The sequence below is a fragment of the Heloderma suspectum genome, chromosome 10 (genome assembly GCF_057233095.1).
Source record: "Heloderma suspectum isolate Gila_16-S chromosome 10, 16-S_ref, whole genome shotgun sequence".
NCBI lineage: Eukaryota > Metazoa > Chordata > Lepidosauria > Squamata > Helodermatidae > Heloderma > Heloderma suspectum.
The window spans coordinates 20,607,823-20,622,900 of NC_139467.1; the positions used below are offsets into that span (position 1 = coordinate 20,607,823).

The 15,078-nt window shown below is 45.9% G+C and overlaps 2 protein-coding genes across 3 annotated transcripts; both read right to left on the bottom strand.

Moving 5' to 3' along the window:
• Window positions 1–7,114, bottom strand: LOC146337922 (IgGFc-binding protein-like). 2 transcript variants are annotated; one of them, XR_014784925.1, is made up of 3 exons: window positions 5,377–5,520; window positions 3,419–3,702; window positions 1–407 (listed from the first exon to the last, which is right to left on the bottom strand). XR_014784925.1 is itself a non-coding variant. In XM_084814384.1 (3 exons), exons 1-3 carry the CDS (start codon window positions 6,866–6,868, stop codon window positions 398–400), a joined length of 537 nt encoding a protein of 178 aa, XP_084670510.1. In that variant the 5' UTR covers window positions 6,869–7,114; the 3' UTR covers window positions 2–397. The 2 variants fall into 2 exon arrangements, 1 of the variants encoding a protein (XP_084670510.1); XM_084814384.1 differs by lacking the exon at window positions 5,377–5,520 and adding an exon at window positions 6,626–7,114 and having other exon boundaries at window positions 2–407.
• A 6,813-nt stretch (window positions 7,115–13,927) lies between these two features.
• LOC146337923 (alpha-tectorin-like) lies at window positions 13,928–15,077 on the bottom strand. The gene is made up of 3 exons (XM_084816341.1): window positions 15,033–15,077; window positions 14,765–14,878; window positions 13,928–14,494 (listed from the first exon to the last, which is right to left on the bottom strand). Exons 1-3 carry the CDS (start codon window positions 15,075–15,077, stop codon window positions 13,928–13,930), a joined length of 726 nt encoding a protein of 241 aa, XP_084672467.1.
• Between the last annotated feature and the right edge of the window lies 1 nt (window position 15,078).

Consider the following 15,078-nt stretch of genomic DNA (forward strand, 5'->3'; position numbering starts at 1 on the left):
GCAAAAAGGTATAGTTCTATTTATTTAGGCTCATCAGACAAAGAAGTCAAAAGAGTTTATTAGTCATAATCTGTTCCCCCAACACCATTAATTCAAAAATTTGAAGGAAAAGTTTCATTGAACATAGCAGTTTCTAACAAAAAATCACATGCTGGAAGTGAATGGAGGCAGCAGGGAGACCTGAAGCAAACTTCTAAGATCAAGCCTGATCTTAGAGACATGGTCAGTCCAGTCTCAAACAACCTGTTCCACAGAAGTCCCCATAAATCAGGAGAAAACAGGCCAAGGATTTTCCCAGTTCTGTGCTTAAATTGTCCATTTTATCATACATGCCCATTTCCAGCTATAGTTCTGCAACATGTGTTCAGAACTTTCAGTTTAATGAATGATTCTTCTTTCAGTCCAGACTGAGAAGAAAAAAGAAAGAGGCAGAGCAAGAGAAAATACAACAGTTAGAACGTACCAGATCCTGGACAAACCTCCAGTTTAGAGGGCCAGACTAGATATGTTGGCATTCATGTGTTTAGCAAGTGTGTGAATAGCTTTTTAAAAGTAAATTGAAGCTGCAGGGGCCTGATCCAAACTGGGGGAGGAGATAGGGAGTTTTGAACCCTTTGCCCCCGGCTGTGGTCCCAGTCCAAATCAGAGACCCCACATCTGCTATTTGTCCTGTGGGGAAAGCTCCCATTGGAGCAAATGGGAGCTTTTTTTCCAAATGCAAATAGCAGCTGCAAGAGGGCTGATCCAGATTAGGACTACAGTGGGGGACAAAGGGTTTAAAAACCCAAATCCACCATGCCAGGGTCCCAATTCATATCACCCCCTTTTGCAGTTGCAGTCTACTTTTAAAGCCATTCATGCAATTGTTAACTGCATGAATGGCATGAATGGCATGAATTGTCCCTTTGTGCGCTTCCTTTTGTAAAAATTGCTCAGCTCACTCTTGTCCAAGGTAAGAGGTAAAGCAGAACAAAAAAAGAAGGAAATAAGTGTGGAGTAGTGGTTAGAGTGTTAGACTGGGACTCCGGAGATCTGGGTTCTAGTCCCCACTCAGCCATGAAGCTCACTGAGTGACTTTGGGCCAGTCACTGACTCTCGGCCTAACCTACCTCACAGGGTTGTTGTTGTGAGGAGAAAATGGAGAGGAGGAGGAGAACCATGTAAGCCACCTTGGATTCCTTGCAAGAGGAAAAAAAAGGTGGGATATGAATGTAATAAACAAACATTGCCCCACTGAATGCATCCAGAGAAGCAAACAAATATTCCGCAAACCAGAATTGTTTCATACTCTTTCCATAGTGGAGTATCAAATCAGTATTTGAATTTCCTCATACAGGGTTGGATTCAGACTTAGGCACCCTTAGAGTGGACTAACTTAATTCCTATTATTTCAGTGGGGCTGCTGTATGTATGACTAAGTCCGGATTCAACCCATAGTAATTAGAATAATAACTGGCCAGAAGATATGTTTCATTTAAAAACAAGCCTGCAACATTTAGTTAATGGATACTTCAGATCAATAAATTAAAATACGAAGTGGGGTTTTTTTGGGGGGGGGGTGGGATTAGAGACTATATTACCTGCACTTTCCTAGGGAAGTCAACAGGGAAGCCTGGCTATAATTTAATCCTTGAATATGTTCTATAAGCACTTATAAATAAGTACTAATCATGGCACTACTATCGCTGCAAAAACCCCATGTCATCCGTATTATTATTATTATTATTATTATTATTATTATTACTAAAATTCATACCGCATCCTGTCCAATCAGTATTCCCAGGCCAGTTAGGAAATATGTGTTATCTTACTTGTGTCTAATCGTATCCAATGAGGCCAGTTTTTGAAATGGACATCCTCAAGCACCTGCTAATGTATGCCCTAGCCCCCGACACACACACCTTATTGATTTTTCTGGTCCAGCACTCTGAGCACCAGCAGCAAGCCAGATCTGGCCACCGTTTAATTTCCCACAGTGCTCCTGCTGTCGCATCATTTTGGGGCACTGTGGGAAATCAGAAGGATGCCTAGACCCAGCTGCCCAGCAGCACTGTTTAGAATGATGCCACTGCTGACAGGTAAGTCCACCTGGGTTGGCTGAGAGAAGAAGAGGCCTGCTAGAGAACACTTCGACCAGGGCCCCCTCAAAACAGGACCACCCAGCCCTGATCTGCAGGATACTGTTTAGTCCAGTGATTAATAATAGGATCATATTGCATGATAAATACATTGCAAGATGTATATTGGGCACAAAACAAGTGACTTGATTAAAGTGTCCAAGAAACTAACATCCAAGGGTAGCACAATTTGGTAAGAAGTCATATCAGATGGTGTTTGTGTGTGAAAGAATTGTTTTCTTTACCGTAGTTCACTTTCCCCTTCCTACATCATTGCATATGTATTTAAAGAGAATTTTTGGATGCCCTTCAAAGAAATTTACTGACAGAAAAACACAGAAGGCTACAAAAGAGACCCATATCACTCGCCTTTCTTAGGGTCTGCAAAGCCGCAAGCACGATTGTCCAAAACGCAACATGTGTGCTTAATTAAAATGGTTTATTCACCCTGATTCCGGGTCCCATGTGTATGCAGAGCTTTTGTTCATGGAGGGTTTTTTTTCCATTTGTGTCAATGTTAATAATTAAAATGATTTTTTAAAAAATATCATAGAATCATGGAATAGTAGGGTTGAAAGAGGCCTACAAGGCCATCGAGTCCAACCCCCTGCTCAATGCAGAATCCAAGTCAGAGCATCCCTGACAGATGGCTGTCCAGCCTTGTCTTGAACGCCTCCAGTGTGGGAGAGCCCACTACCTCCCTAGGTCATTGGTTCCATTGTCGTATTGCTCTAACAGTCAGGAAGTTTTTCCTGATGTTCAGCCAGAATCTGGCTTCCTGTAGCTTGAGCCCATTATTCCATGTCCTGCACTCTGGGATGATCGAGAAGATACCCCGCCTTCCTCTCTGTGACAACCTTTCAAGTACTTGAAGACCGCTATCATATCTCCCCTCAGTCTTCTCTTCTCAAGGCTAAACATGCCCAGTTCTTTCAGTCTCTCCTCACAGGGCTTTGTTTCCAGTCCCCTGATCATCTTTGTTGCCCTCCTCTGAACCCTCTCCAGTTTGTCTGCATCCTTCTTAAAGTGTGGTGCCCAGAACTGGACACAGTACTCCAGATGAGGCCTAACCAGTGCTGAGTAGAGGGAAACTAGTACTTCCCAGGATTTGGAAGCTATGCTTCTATTAATGCAGCCTAAAATAGCATTTGCCTTTTTTGCAGCCACATCACATTGTTGGCTCATATTCAGCTTGTGATCAACAACAATTCCATTGTTCATAAGTATGAAGCCTTCTGATTCTTCTTCTATCAAAATGGGGTGGAGGGATTGTGGAGAGAAGTAATCAAAATATAACTTACCAGGGGGCGAAATCTCTGGCTGTCCAAGATGTCAACAGCTCAGTTATGCTAGTTACCTCCACTCCACCTGGGCCCTTCAGGTCATCAGCCTGGTCAGCATTGAAGTTTCCGCATGCCCCACACACTTTCCCTGCCAAAGCTGGGATGACAGTCACCACTGCTCCTCCAGCTGGGCTCAGGGTTACTTGAACCTGAGGTGAGTGCAGGACAATAACGTCACCAGCCAGGCCAAATCTCACAGAGTCTGTGACCTTGGAAGGGATCTGAACTGGCAGCCCATTCACCTAAGAGACACAAACAGAGGTCAGCAACCTGATAAGGTTTAACAGAGACAAGAAAAATGTACAGCAAAACAAAGTCTCCCTCCAAATGTGTGGCGTAAAACTAGGGATACAAGCTTTAACTAGTTTAATCGGTGGGTTAGGGCTCAAATCCTATGGGGATAGTCGGCTGCCTTGAAACTCGGAGGCAGGCAACAGACTATCCAGTGAAGGATGGGTGGAGAGTGGAGATCTTCTCCTCCATGCTCCGGGCTCCCTGCATTTGTGGCTAGATGGCCAATTTTGGCTGTCTAGCCAGGGTGGCTCAGAGCGGAGGGGAGGCACATAGGAAGCATCAAACTGGCACTTCCACTGTCTCCTCCCCTCCCTGCCCCCAGGAATGCCCCCTTTTCCCCTCTCCATGCTGCTCTGATGAGCACAGAGCCGGGGACAAACCACGCCACCTACAAGGTGGCAGGAAAGGAGGCGGGGAGGAAGTTTTCTGGGAACAGACCTCAGAGTGCTGGCTCCAAGGTTGGTTCCCAGAAAATGAAAAATCCTACGGCCATCTAGCCGCTGTTTAGCGGCCATAGGACTGCGCCCCATTAATTAACTAAGGATGCGATCCTATGCAGGAAAAAATGTGTCCTACAACTGGCTGGAGAATGCTGGGAGTTGTATAGGGACGTCAGAGAAATCTGCCCGGAATCAAATGAGTTCAGATTTCTATGAATCTGACCTGCAGATTCTGCAGTGGACTGGCTTTCCCAAGATGCATGGATTCCACGGACTTACAGAGCCCTTAAAAAAAAAAAAAAATTTCCTGGAATTTTAAAAAGTATGTGTGAATATGTAAAATGCATTAAAAAAAATTAAAAACGGCAGAAAATGCACATTTCCCCCATGGTCTGAAGCATGAAAATGTACATGGGGGGGGGGGGGGGATTTGTGCATTTTTGCAAGTGCAGATTTGTGTGAATGCAGGAAAATTGGAGAAAAAACTGATTCTGTCAACGGAATGAAAGGGACTTGAGAATCCACGAAATGCAGACAGAACAGATTTTACAAAAACCATACATCCCTAGAGTGGTCAGACTTTTTTTCTGTCTAAACATGCATAGGATTGCACCCTAACATGTTCTTGATAATAGAATGGAGCCTAATTTTAAATCCCAAGTCCTAATTCTAAAACCATGGAATTGTCAGTTAAGGGCATACTTTGAAGCTGTTCTGGTTCTGGGGCATTTCTGTAATAAGGAATGAAAAAAAGAACATATGAAAGACGTTATTCTTAACAATGAACGGCAGCTTATTTATTACAATGTAAGGAATCTTATGCTTCTTTCATCATTTCAGATTTGCACCTCTATTGGGGTTCTGATAATATGGCTTTTTTTAAAATGTGTCATCGATTAAATCAGGTGGTCCCGCACCAGCAGCTGGCCTCCTTCACCAGCTGCTTTGGCACCAAGGCCCACTGGCACTCATGTCTGCCCCAGGGCCCCAAGCTGAGTGGCTGGGTCTGTGAGCTGCCCGCCTCTGCCATCAAGTAAGCCCACAGTCAGGGGTCCACCGGCATAGGTGTGACAAAGCTTTTATGTGCCATTCTCTTCACAGAACTGGGAGCAGCATCCAGGGACCTTGGCATTAAGCACTACTGATGCAGTAACTAAACCCAACATTCCTTCCAGTACGAACCATGGATTTTCAACAACCTAATGGACTTTCTCTAAGTTATATGCTTATCGGCCATCTACCACCTTGATTGGCCTAACAAGGTTCAAAAAATCCTGGGAATCGTAGTTTGATGAGAGAGAAGAAGTCTTGTAGCCCCTCCTCCACACAGAACTATAATTCCCAAGATTCTTTAGGGGATCTACCCCCAGGAATCCTACCTGCCCCTTCAGGCTTCCAAGCCTCATTTTGTTCCCAAAACTGGGACTAATCTCATGGGTCCTGAATTGATTTCCTGCTCCTCTGGTTTGAAAACTGTATTCCAATTCTACTCCACAAAGGTCAGATTTGAAATATGATGCTGGCACCCTCTCCAGCTTTATCTCTCAAGCACACGGGCCTGCCAGCCTACTGTGATAGAGGCCTTGCTTTGTGCCCTGTTGCAATCAGAGGTCTAATGGGCCCGAATGCAGGACAGGGCCTTCTCAGTTTCTGCACCCAAGCTGTGGAACTCCCAACCTTCTGAGCCCCCTCTGTATTTTCTGCCAGTTCAGCATGCTGTCAGAACCTTTCTGTTTCACTGTGTTTCAGGATTAATTGAGTTACCCCACCCCACCCCACCCTTCTGAGCTTTTAATATCTGGCTGCTGATTTTAGTTTGGTTCTTTCTTTATTTTCATTATTTTAAATTGTTTTCACTGATATTTCAAAACTGCACTAGAGGTCAGGCCTGGCACCATGTGGCACAGTCAGACACATGCCGGGGGCCCATGCCACTAGCCCTCATTGTGACTCCCCTATTTTTATTTTTATTTTTATTTCTTTTTTTGTGGTAGCAGCCATTTGTTTTGTTTTCACTGCAATGCAACAGAAGTTCAAGTTTCTAGTGAGGGAACTACCTAGCTGGACACTCAGGTAGGACGGGAATCAGAGAGACCATGCTGCCAAGGGAAACCAACACCCTGAAGCTGGCCCTGTTGGTGGTCCAATGAGATGTATAGCTGTTGTAATATATAACAAAAAGCTCTCATAAGAACATAAGAAGAGCCCTGCTGGATCAGACCAAGGGTCCATCTAGTCCAACATTCTGTTCACACAGTGGCCAACCAGCTGCCGACCAGGAACTCGCTAGCAGGGCATGAGCGCAACAGCACCCTTTCGCCCATGTTCCCCAGCAATTGGTGTACATAGGCTCACTGCCTCTGGCACTGGAGGTAGCACATAGCCATCAAGACTAGTAGCCACTCCCTTCCTTGCAGAGGTTTCCACTTACCCAGGCTTCCCTCTGGCAATTCACAGTGATAAATAAACCCTTGAAGAAGACATGGAGGAAGGTGACAGCAGCAGTTTCAGCAGGCAACAGTGGCGCAACTCCCACTATCAAGCGGAACCAATCATCAGAGCTGACATTGCAAAGAGAAGCCAGCTGGTAGGTGCCAGGAACAGGAATATCCCCACAGAGGCCATCGAAGGAGGAGAGCACAGCACGTGGCATCAGTGTACAGCGGCCTTCCATTGGGAAGCAGCCACGCTGCCCCTCTCTCAGTCCACAGGCTTCACCGGTTCCACAGCTTTGGGCCACACACGTCACGGACCCTGTCTGCTGGCAAGTGCAGCGGGCCTTGCAGTCTGGGGAGAGGTAGCTCTCTCCAAGCTAGGAAGAAGGAAGAAGCGATCAATGTGAAAGAATATCCCATATTTGGCCATCAAAAACAGTCATATTCTGTGACCTGGCTTCACACAGCTTGCATAGTTGTACGATTTGGTCTTGATGACGCAAGTTCTTTTGTGCACAGTCCAGAACTGTGTGCTCAGCTAGATTAGCGAGAGATCAGAAAAGGAAGTGGAGATGGGTGGCCATACAGGAAAAGATGATTATCTGTGGCAAACAAATAGTTGTGCAAAGGACAGCCCCAGATGTCCCCACTGATATGACCAGAGATGGTGCGGGTGCCCAATCAGGTCCAGGAATCCAGTGGACTCCCCCCACGCACTGCTCCAAGCTGCGCCTGCTGAGCCCCCTGCCTCGACCGACACCTCAGCCCCCCCCCCCGCTCGCCGAGCCACCCACACTCACCCCCAGCCCGTCCGGCAATCTCTGCAGCCACCACTTTGCAAAAAAAAAAAAAAAAGAGGCTCCCACAGATATGCTCACATTTGTTCTTACGCACAATGGCGCTGTGAATGGCCAATATATGCACGGTTATGGGTGGAAATGGCCAATTTATGCCTGCAACCTTGCATATATCAGCCATTCACAGGGCCATTGTGTTAGAGCGCATATCTGCAGGAGCCTTTTTTTCCACAATATGGTGGCCGCAGATTGCCAAACAGGTCTGGGGTGAATAAGGGTGGCTCAGCAAACAGGAGGGGGAGGCTTGGGGTCCAGGGGTGTGCAAGCTGGGGCAGGGGCTTGGCAGGCACCCAGAGAACCCAGACGGGGGGACACCCATCCATCCCTACATATGACCTGCCCTGTTATTATAATTCAGGCATAAACTGCGAATGCACCTTCAGGTTTCTATTTTCTCTACAGGCATGAGGGATAGAAACTTCTTTAGGAATTGTTTTTATTTTTTAAAAAAAATGAAGAATCAGCTGCAGCTGCTGAATTCTATTTTTAAGGTCCATATGCTGCGTCTTTTCTAAATCATGATCATTAGTTTGATTTAGGGATGTACGAAACTCTTACCTGGCCCCACGCCAGGCAATCCACGGTGGGGGGGAGGTGCTCCGTCCCTCCCCCCGGAATCCTCCCTGGCCAGCTCCGCTTTGCGGCGGTTCCGCGGAGCTGCCAGCCAGGGACAGCCGCAGCCGGTGTTCCGGCTGTGGCCGGGCTACTGCAGCCGCAGATGGTGGCCGTCATAGGCCAGGGGGATTCCATGGGGCGGGGGAGGCCATTCCGCCACGGATTCCGGACTCCTCACTGGAGTCTGTGGCGGAATTCTCTGACATCCCTAGTATGATTGCTTTTTTATGTTCATGCTGTGAAGCTGCTCTGAGTGCTTTATGAGCGGAAGAGTTGGGTATCAGAACCTGAAATAGCGAACTCAGATGCTAAACACCAACAGGATTGGAGCCAAAACTGAAACTGTGAAACAAGAGGGAGGTATAAGTAAGATCATGTCATCTGGCCCTATCACTTCCTGGCATATAGAAGGGGAAAAAATGGAAGCAGTGACAGATTTTACTTTCTTGGGCTCCAAGATCACCGCAGACGGTGACTGTAGCCATGAAATTAAAAGATGCTTGCTCCTTGGGAGGAAAGCTATGGCCAACCTAGACAGCATAGTAAGAAGCAGAGACATCACCTTGCCGACAAAGGTCCGTCTAATCAAAGCTATGGTTTTCCCAGTAGTAACGTATGGCTGTGAGAGCTGGACTATAAGGAAGGCTGAGCGCCGAAGAATGGATGCTTTCGAACTGTGGTGCTGGAGAAGACTCTTACGAGTCCCCTGGACTGCAAGGAGGTCAAATCAGTCCATCCTAAAGGAAATCAACCCTGACTGCTCATTGGAAGGACAGATAATGAAGCTGAAGCTCCAATATTTTGGCCACCTAATGCGAAGAGAAAACTCCCTGGAAAAGACCCTGATGCTGGGAAAGACTGAAGGCAAAAAGAGAAGGGGACGGCAGAGGATGAGATGGCTAGATAGCATCACGGATGCAATGAATATGAACTTGAGCACGCTCCGGGAGAGAGCGCAGGACAGGAAGGCCTGGCGTGCTATGGTCCATGGGGTCACGAAGAGTCGGACACGACTGAACGACTGAACAACAACAACAACATAAGTAAGCTCAGAAGAATCCAGAAGTTTGCGAAGTACAAACAAGCTGTGTGTGTGTGTGCGCGCACGCACGCGCAAACCACCCAGAAAGGAGCCCATTGAGGACACTGAATAGCCATGGATGCCAATTGCCAATTGGTTAACAACAACATTGTTTTCAATGGTAAACTAGGATGATGAGAATGGAATGGAATATCCAGGAGAACACAATGGCTGACTGGCTGGCTGGAACCCTGAACAGGAAAACCCGTATTAAGAGGAGACTATTACAGATGGGGGAAGAAATTCATTCGGTTTGTATTTTTATGTGAAATTACCAAATTTGCACCTCCTGAGCCTACACACGAACTGCAACACAGTTATATGGCGATATGTGCACGTTTCCATATTTTGGCAAATCAGGAAAAAAAATGTGTACCAAAAATGTGTATAATATGGGAAAGTGTGCACAAAAAAAGGATGCATGTAAATTGCTTGCAAAAAGCCCCCCTCCTCCCACGTTGATTAGGAAAAGTGTATAAAAGAATGTTTCTATTAGGAGGAACGCACACAAAAATACGTATGAAAATACCTATAAATATCTATGGAAATCGCAAACTTATGCAAAAAGAGGACAGGATGAATTTCATGTTGGAAATGACAAACTGGATGCAGTTGATGGATTGATTGGTTGGTGTTTTTTACCCCACCTTTTAACCAAAAAAATGGCACTCAAGGCAGCCATCTGGGCATCCCTAGTGACAGTACAGCTTGCAGTGTTTTGTTGCAGACCCCACTTGGAAATGATGGACTGAGTAAGTGAGTGATTGAGTGATTCAGCTATCAAGATTCCCCAGGGCCCCTAGACACAACAAGTCCAAAGGGGGCAGCCTTTTAAGGACAACTGTCTGTTCTTATCTGCATGTCTGGCATTTGAGCAGAAGAGTGGAGGGGGGACACCTTCTTACTTTGATGAGTCTCCCATCATGCCAGCAGTCACACTGTTCTGCATCCACACAAGCTGGCCCACTTGCCCATGTTCCGGCATCACATTTGCAGCCCTCGAAGCAAGGATCCAAGCACAGGAGAGCTCCAGCACACGTTCCGTTGCAGCTCGTAGCACAGGACTCGTAGTGGGTGCCATGCAGGCAGTTCAGAGCTGAGGAGCAGAAGAAAATCATATGAGTGGCCCCGGGGTTGGATTCCCAGGCACATTCCCTTTGCAGAGCATGCATGTGACACTGGATGCTAAATTGGCGGGGGGGGGGGGGTTCTCAAGTAAATTTTCCTAATTTGCATTACACTATCCTCATTCTTTTTTTCTTTTCTTTTTTTCCTTTAGGAGACCCATTTTGCTCTCAGTTTCACCCACAGAACTTAAAATTTAAGAGCACAACCCAGCAGTAAATCCCCCTGCTCAACTGGTTGCGGATGGCTTCCGAGGTCCCTCCTAACTCTAAAATCCTGTGATTCTATGAAAGAGCAAATCCATGTCTTTTTGGATTATGGCCAGAAAGGTGTGTTTGGGGTTGCTGTCGTTTGTAAAGTACGCTTCACGTCTCAAAAGCAAAATGAGAGAAGTCTGACATTCAAGGAGCCGGGTTTTAATTCGGGAAATTTTTATTAAATTTGCTTCTTCTCACATGGAATCGCACTGCTGGCTTTTAAAATGGTGTATTTTTTTCTGACACTAAGACGATGCATGTACCTGTGGAGGCCGGTGGCTCTGATGTCAGTGGGGTGGTGATTCCTCTCTGGGTTTCTGTCAGAACCGGAACCAGGCAGAACTCTAAAGGAGCTATCCAAGGTGCTGAACCTATTTGAGGGTTAGGTTTCAGCACCACGGATCGCTCCTTTAGAGTTCTGCCTGGCTCTGGTTCCGGTTCTGATGGAAACCCAGAGAGGAATTACCGCCTCACTGACATCAGAGTAACCAGCTTCCAGTGGTATGCACTATGCTGCAATGCAAGTGGTTGAGCTGATACCGAGGACTAAATCAGCACAGAGAAGCCAAGCAGGTGATTTGCTTCACCATTTGTCTATAGCCCCACAGTTCAAAGCAATAGCATACATTTAGTGACACCATAAGCCCTATTCAGGCATTTTGAATCTGCAGAGTAAATGCGTGCGGACGAGGGGGGGTGCTCTAACTTCACATCCTCTGCACATATTCCTGTCACTCTGTATTCATGGAGGGCGACTATCTGAAGAAGAGAGCCTCCTGTCTCAAAACAATGGAGAACCCTGATTTTCCAGCATTCTCAATCACGTCAAGAGCTTCTGCAGATACAGGAGGCTGTTCCCTTCAGATAGTTGCCCCCCACAAGTACAAGGCAATGGAAAGATGGGAGCAGGGTGGAACTAGATCCTTCCTCCTTCTCATACATTTACTCTACACAGATACAGAATGCCTGAATAGGGCAATGGTGAACACAGCATCCTTTGCTTGGTGGCCAAAGTACACTTGATGACAAGAGTTTTATTTCAATTTCTGAGAATGTTTTAAAAAGTCTAAATACCAGTCACAAGGAGAAGGTGATCAGGATTGAGATCATGGCATGTAGAGAGGGGAAGTTAACCCTTTATGCCCCACTGAGGTCCTAACCACAATCACACACACCCTCCCTCCAAAATTGCTATTAGCCCCAGCAGGGAAGTTCCCTTTGGCACCAATCAGAGTTTTCAGGGGAGGAAAGGATTAAAAAACAAAAAACATTGCAGTCCCATTCAGGGGCACCCACATGCCTTCTATTTAGAGTTTATATATATATTATATATATATATATATATATATATATATTCACAGGTTTTGAACTGTTCAGCATTGCATGTACTTTAGACCTCATCGGGGCCAGCCCTACCACTAGGCAGAGTGAGGTAGTTGCCTCAGGTGGCAGATGCTGGGAGGCAGCAGCAGAGTGTTGGAGGAGATAGCTGTGGGCCACGCAGCCTGCCCTGTGCCCCCTGAACTAGTCTGTTGCCTTCAGGTGTGGTGGACAATGCCACCCATTGCCAGGATCGAGGGAAGATTGAACTGCCAGTCCCATCGGCTTTTGTATATGGAATTGGAGGGGAGGTGCCATCTTGTTCTTTGCCTCATGCGCTAAATGTCCTGGGCCAGTCCTGGCCCTCATACCTTAGGTACCCTCACAATATTTTCTGGGCCAATTGTAAGGAATGAGGAAGCTGCCTTATACCAGTTCAGAGTATTTGTTCATCTAGTCCGGTGTTGTCTGACTGTGGATAAATGCTGTGTTTATGTTCTGTAATGTTTAAATGCTTTGTGTGACCTCTGTGAGACACGATGGTCTTGTAGGCCCCCTCCAACCCTACTATTCTATGATTCTATAATGTATATGAGTAGGCCTCCAGCCTACCTCTGTTACTGTGCTGCAGGCCTCTTTAGGAGTAGTGCTTACTGACAGATCCATAAATGGGGGAGCAAGAGAGAGAAAAAGATACAGAGAGGATCATTTTTAATATTTATAGACAGGGCCTAGATCAGGTAAATTCATTTTTGATTGGTCTGGGAAACATCAGACCCTGGATCGGCTGGGTGGAAAAGAGGAAGCTGGAGCTGACAGAGTTGGCAGCTGGAGGTGACAATTAAGAGTTGGAAGCTGGGAAGAGTTCGTTGGGGTGTGTGTTGTGAGAGAAGGACCAGAAAAAAATTAGGAGAAGGTGGATAGCTGAGACCTGAATAGGAAGTGATTCTTTCCCTGTAGGATAACTGTACCTTGCTAGTGAAGATCAGAAGAAGGAAGCAGGTGGCTGTGAAATGCTTCGAGGCCACCCTGTTTTAAGATCTTTCCAGAAGAAGGTTATACAAACGGGCATTAAAAACCAGATAAGCTGTTCAAGTATCCAGTAGTACAACAGGATGATATTTGAAATCAGAAAAAGATTGTACCCATTAGCTAGACCTGGTTGTGACTGAATTTTCCTGGGGTGGAAATTCAGGGAATTTGACCTGAGTCAAAAGTCATTTAGAGGCTTGTATCAGCAACAGTGTCTCTTGAGTCATTAAGAACTGTCATTAAGCATTTTTTAAAACCCCAAAGTAAATATCAGTATTCCCTTACATACAAAATATCCCTTTAATAAACAAGCCTGTTAAATAGTTCTAGTTTTGGTGCCTAAGCCTCTTATACGAAGCTACTAGGAGGTTTTAAAGTATTCTAAGAGAATTGGTGGCAGTAGAAAAGGCAGGGTCAGTTTGTGGAACCCTGGGTTATAGTGGCAGTGAGTTTATTAGACCTTGAAATATAAACATTTCTAAGCACATCTTTTCAAGAGAAAGTGGAACAGACTTGAGAAAATTTTAAAAAATGGAGAGGTTGGAGAAGGTTTGTGGTGTGTGGGGCTGAAAGTACTGGATTTAGCAAATTGTATTTAATACCGCTGCTCTCATTTTCATCCCCAGGACCTAAAATCTAAAGGTACAAACCACCTAGAAATCTGGAATAAGAAAGATGACTTATTCGAGGTCAGATTATTTGTTCAGATAGTCCAGTGTTATCTAACTGTCAGCAGCTCTCCAGAGTCACAGTCAAAGAGAGGTGATTCTCATCAGCTGTTACCTAATCCTTTTAACTGGAGATGCCAGGGATTGGACCTGGACCTTATGCATGCAATGTGGGTGCTCTACCATTCAGCTGTGTTCCCCCTTCTGGGCAATCATTTGCCTGAAAATTAAACTCTCAAGAAAAGAACGCATGGCATCCTGAGCTCTGATCACTATACAACTGATCATCTCAGACCTATTCATGGTATGCAAGCTTATTATTATGGTGTCCCACATTTTACACTCACTTACAGCAGTTGGTATCTAATCTCCACGTTCCAATCTTGGCTCCGGCTGCCTGACAAGCAGTTGTGTAGGCCTGAAGACCATGGCAGAGGGACTTTGGGGCTCCAGAAGAAGCACACATGCTGATCAGACAGTAGCTGAAGAACTCAGCCGGGTCAACCGTCGCGTGACAGCCACTGAATGGACCCGGATCAGCTTGTATCATCCCACAGTAGTTCTCAGCCTGGAATAAGGCTTCCATGTCTTTGTCACAAATGGGACATTTATCCCCACAACCATCAGAACAGCTGCCTCCTTCGACCTTCCAAGAGACTCCAAATTCAGCAGCATTCTGAGCTATCCTTCCATTGGCCATCAGGAAATCATCATTCTTATCCTTATTGAAGTTGCCACAGAGACCCTTCAACAGGCCCTGGTACGCACCAGACACTGATACTGCCACAAAGTCGCTGAGATCATAATAGACACGCAGACCAGAGTGGGTACGAAGCAGCACAATCCTGCCTTCCTGGCTCACCAAGACATCCCCCAAAACAGCTGGCAATAGCCAGTGTTCTCTGTTGACCTGTGCAAAGGGCCGCAAGAGAAGAAGAATGTAGCCAATTTGCCCACTTGCATTTTTTGACACTTGATGGATCTCAACTGAATTATGAACTGGTTTAATTAAAAATGGTTGCATTTGAGTTGACATCAAGGCAAACTTAGACACAGAAGCCCTATTCACATGTTAGCCACGTAAAGTGAGTCTGGACCAATTGCCCTGCCCTGATGTCACTCCTATCCATACAGCTCTGTCCCTCTGACCTCTGCGATTTGAAGGGGGAACTGGCTGTACTGGTGTGGGTTCCTCCTCATGATCAGGAATCCCAATTATGAAGGACCCCAGATCCCATCGAGAGCCAAATGTGAGTACAGCCAGCTCCAGGGCAAACCCAAGAGATTTTGTTGTCTGATGAGAAAGACAAGATAGAACCTCACCCTCCATATATAGATGTTGACTGGATACGCGGCTGAATCTTACTTCAGTGTTGTCAATAGAAGAGCAACATCCTCCATACCTTAGGGCAGCAGACTAGCTAATGGATCACAGTGTAGCCCTTCACTATCTTCTTGTCACTACTCTTTATGAACTCCAGCATCTGCCTCATT

Coding starts and splice junctions, on each gene's coding strand:
- LOC146337922 (XM_084814384.1), bottom strand. CDS start 6,868: ATGGAAGGCCGCTGTACACTGATGCCACGTGCTGTGCTCTCCTCCTTC. Junction 3,703..6,625: donor ATTGCCAGAGGGAAGCCTGG/GTAAGTGGAAAC, acceptor TGTGTCTCTTAG/GTGAATGGGCTGCCAGTTCA.
- LOC146337923 (XM_084816341.1), bottom strand. CDS start 15,077: ATGAGGCAGATGCTGGAGTTCATAAAGAGTAGTGACAAGAAGATA. Junction 14,879..15,032: donor AGAGTAGTGACAAGAAGATA/GTGAAGGGCTAC, acceptor CTTTCTCATCAG/ACAACAAAATCTCTTGGGTT. Junction 14,495..14,764: donor ATGAGGAGGAACCCACACCA/GTACAGCCAGTT, acceptor CCCTTTGCACAG/GTCAACAGAGAACACTGGCT.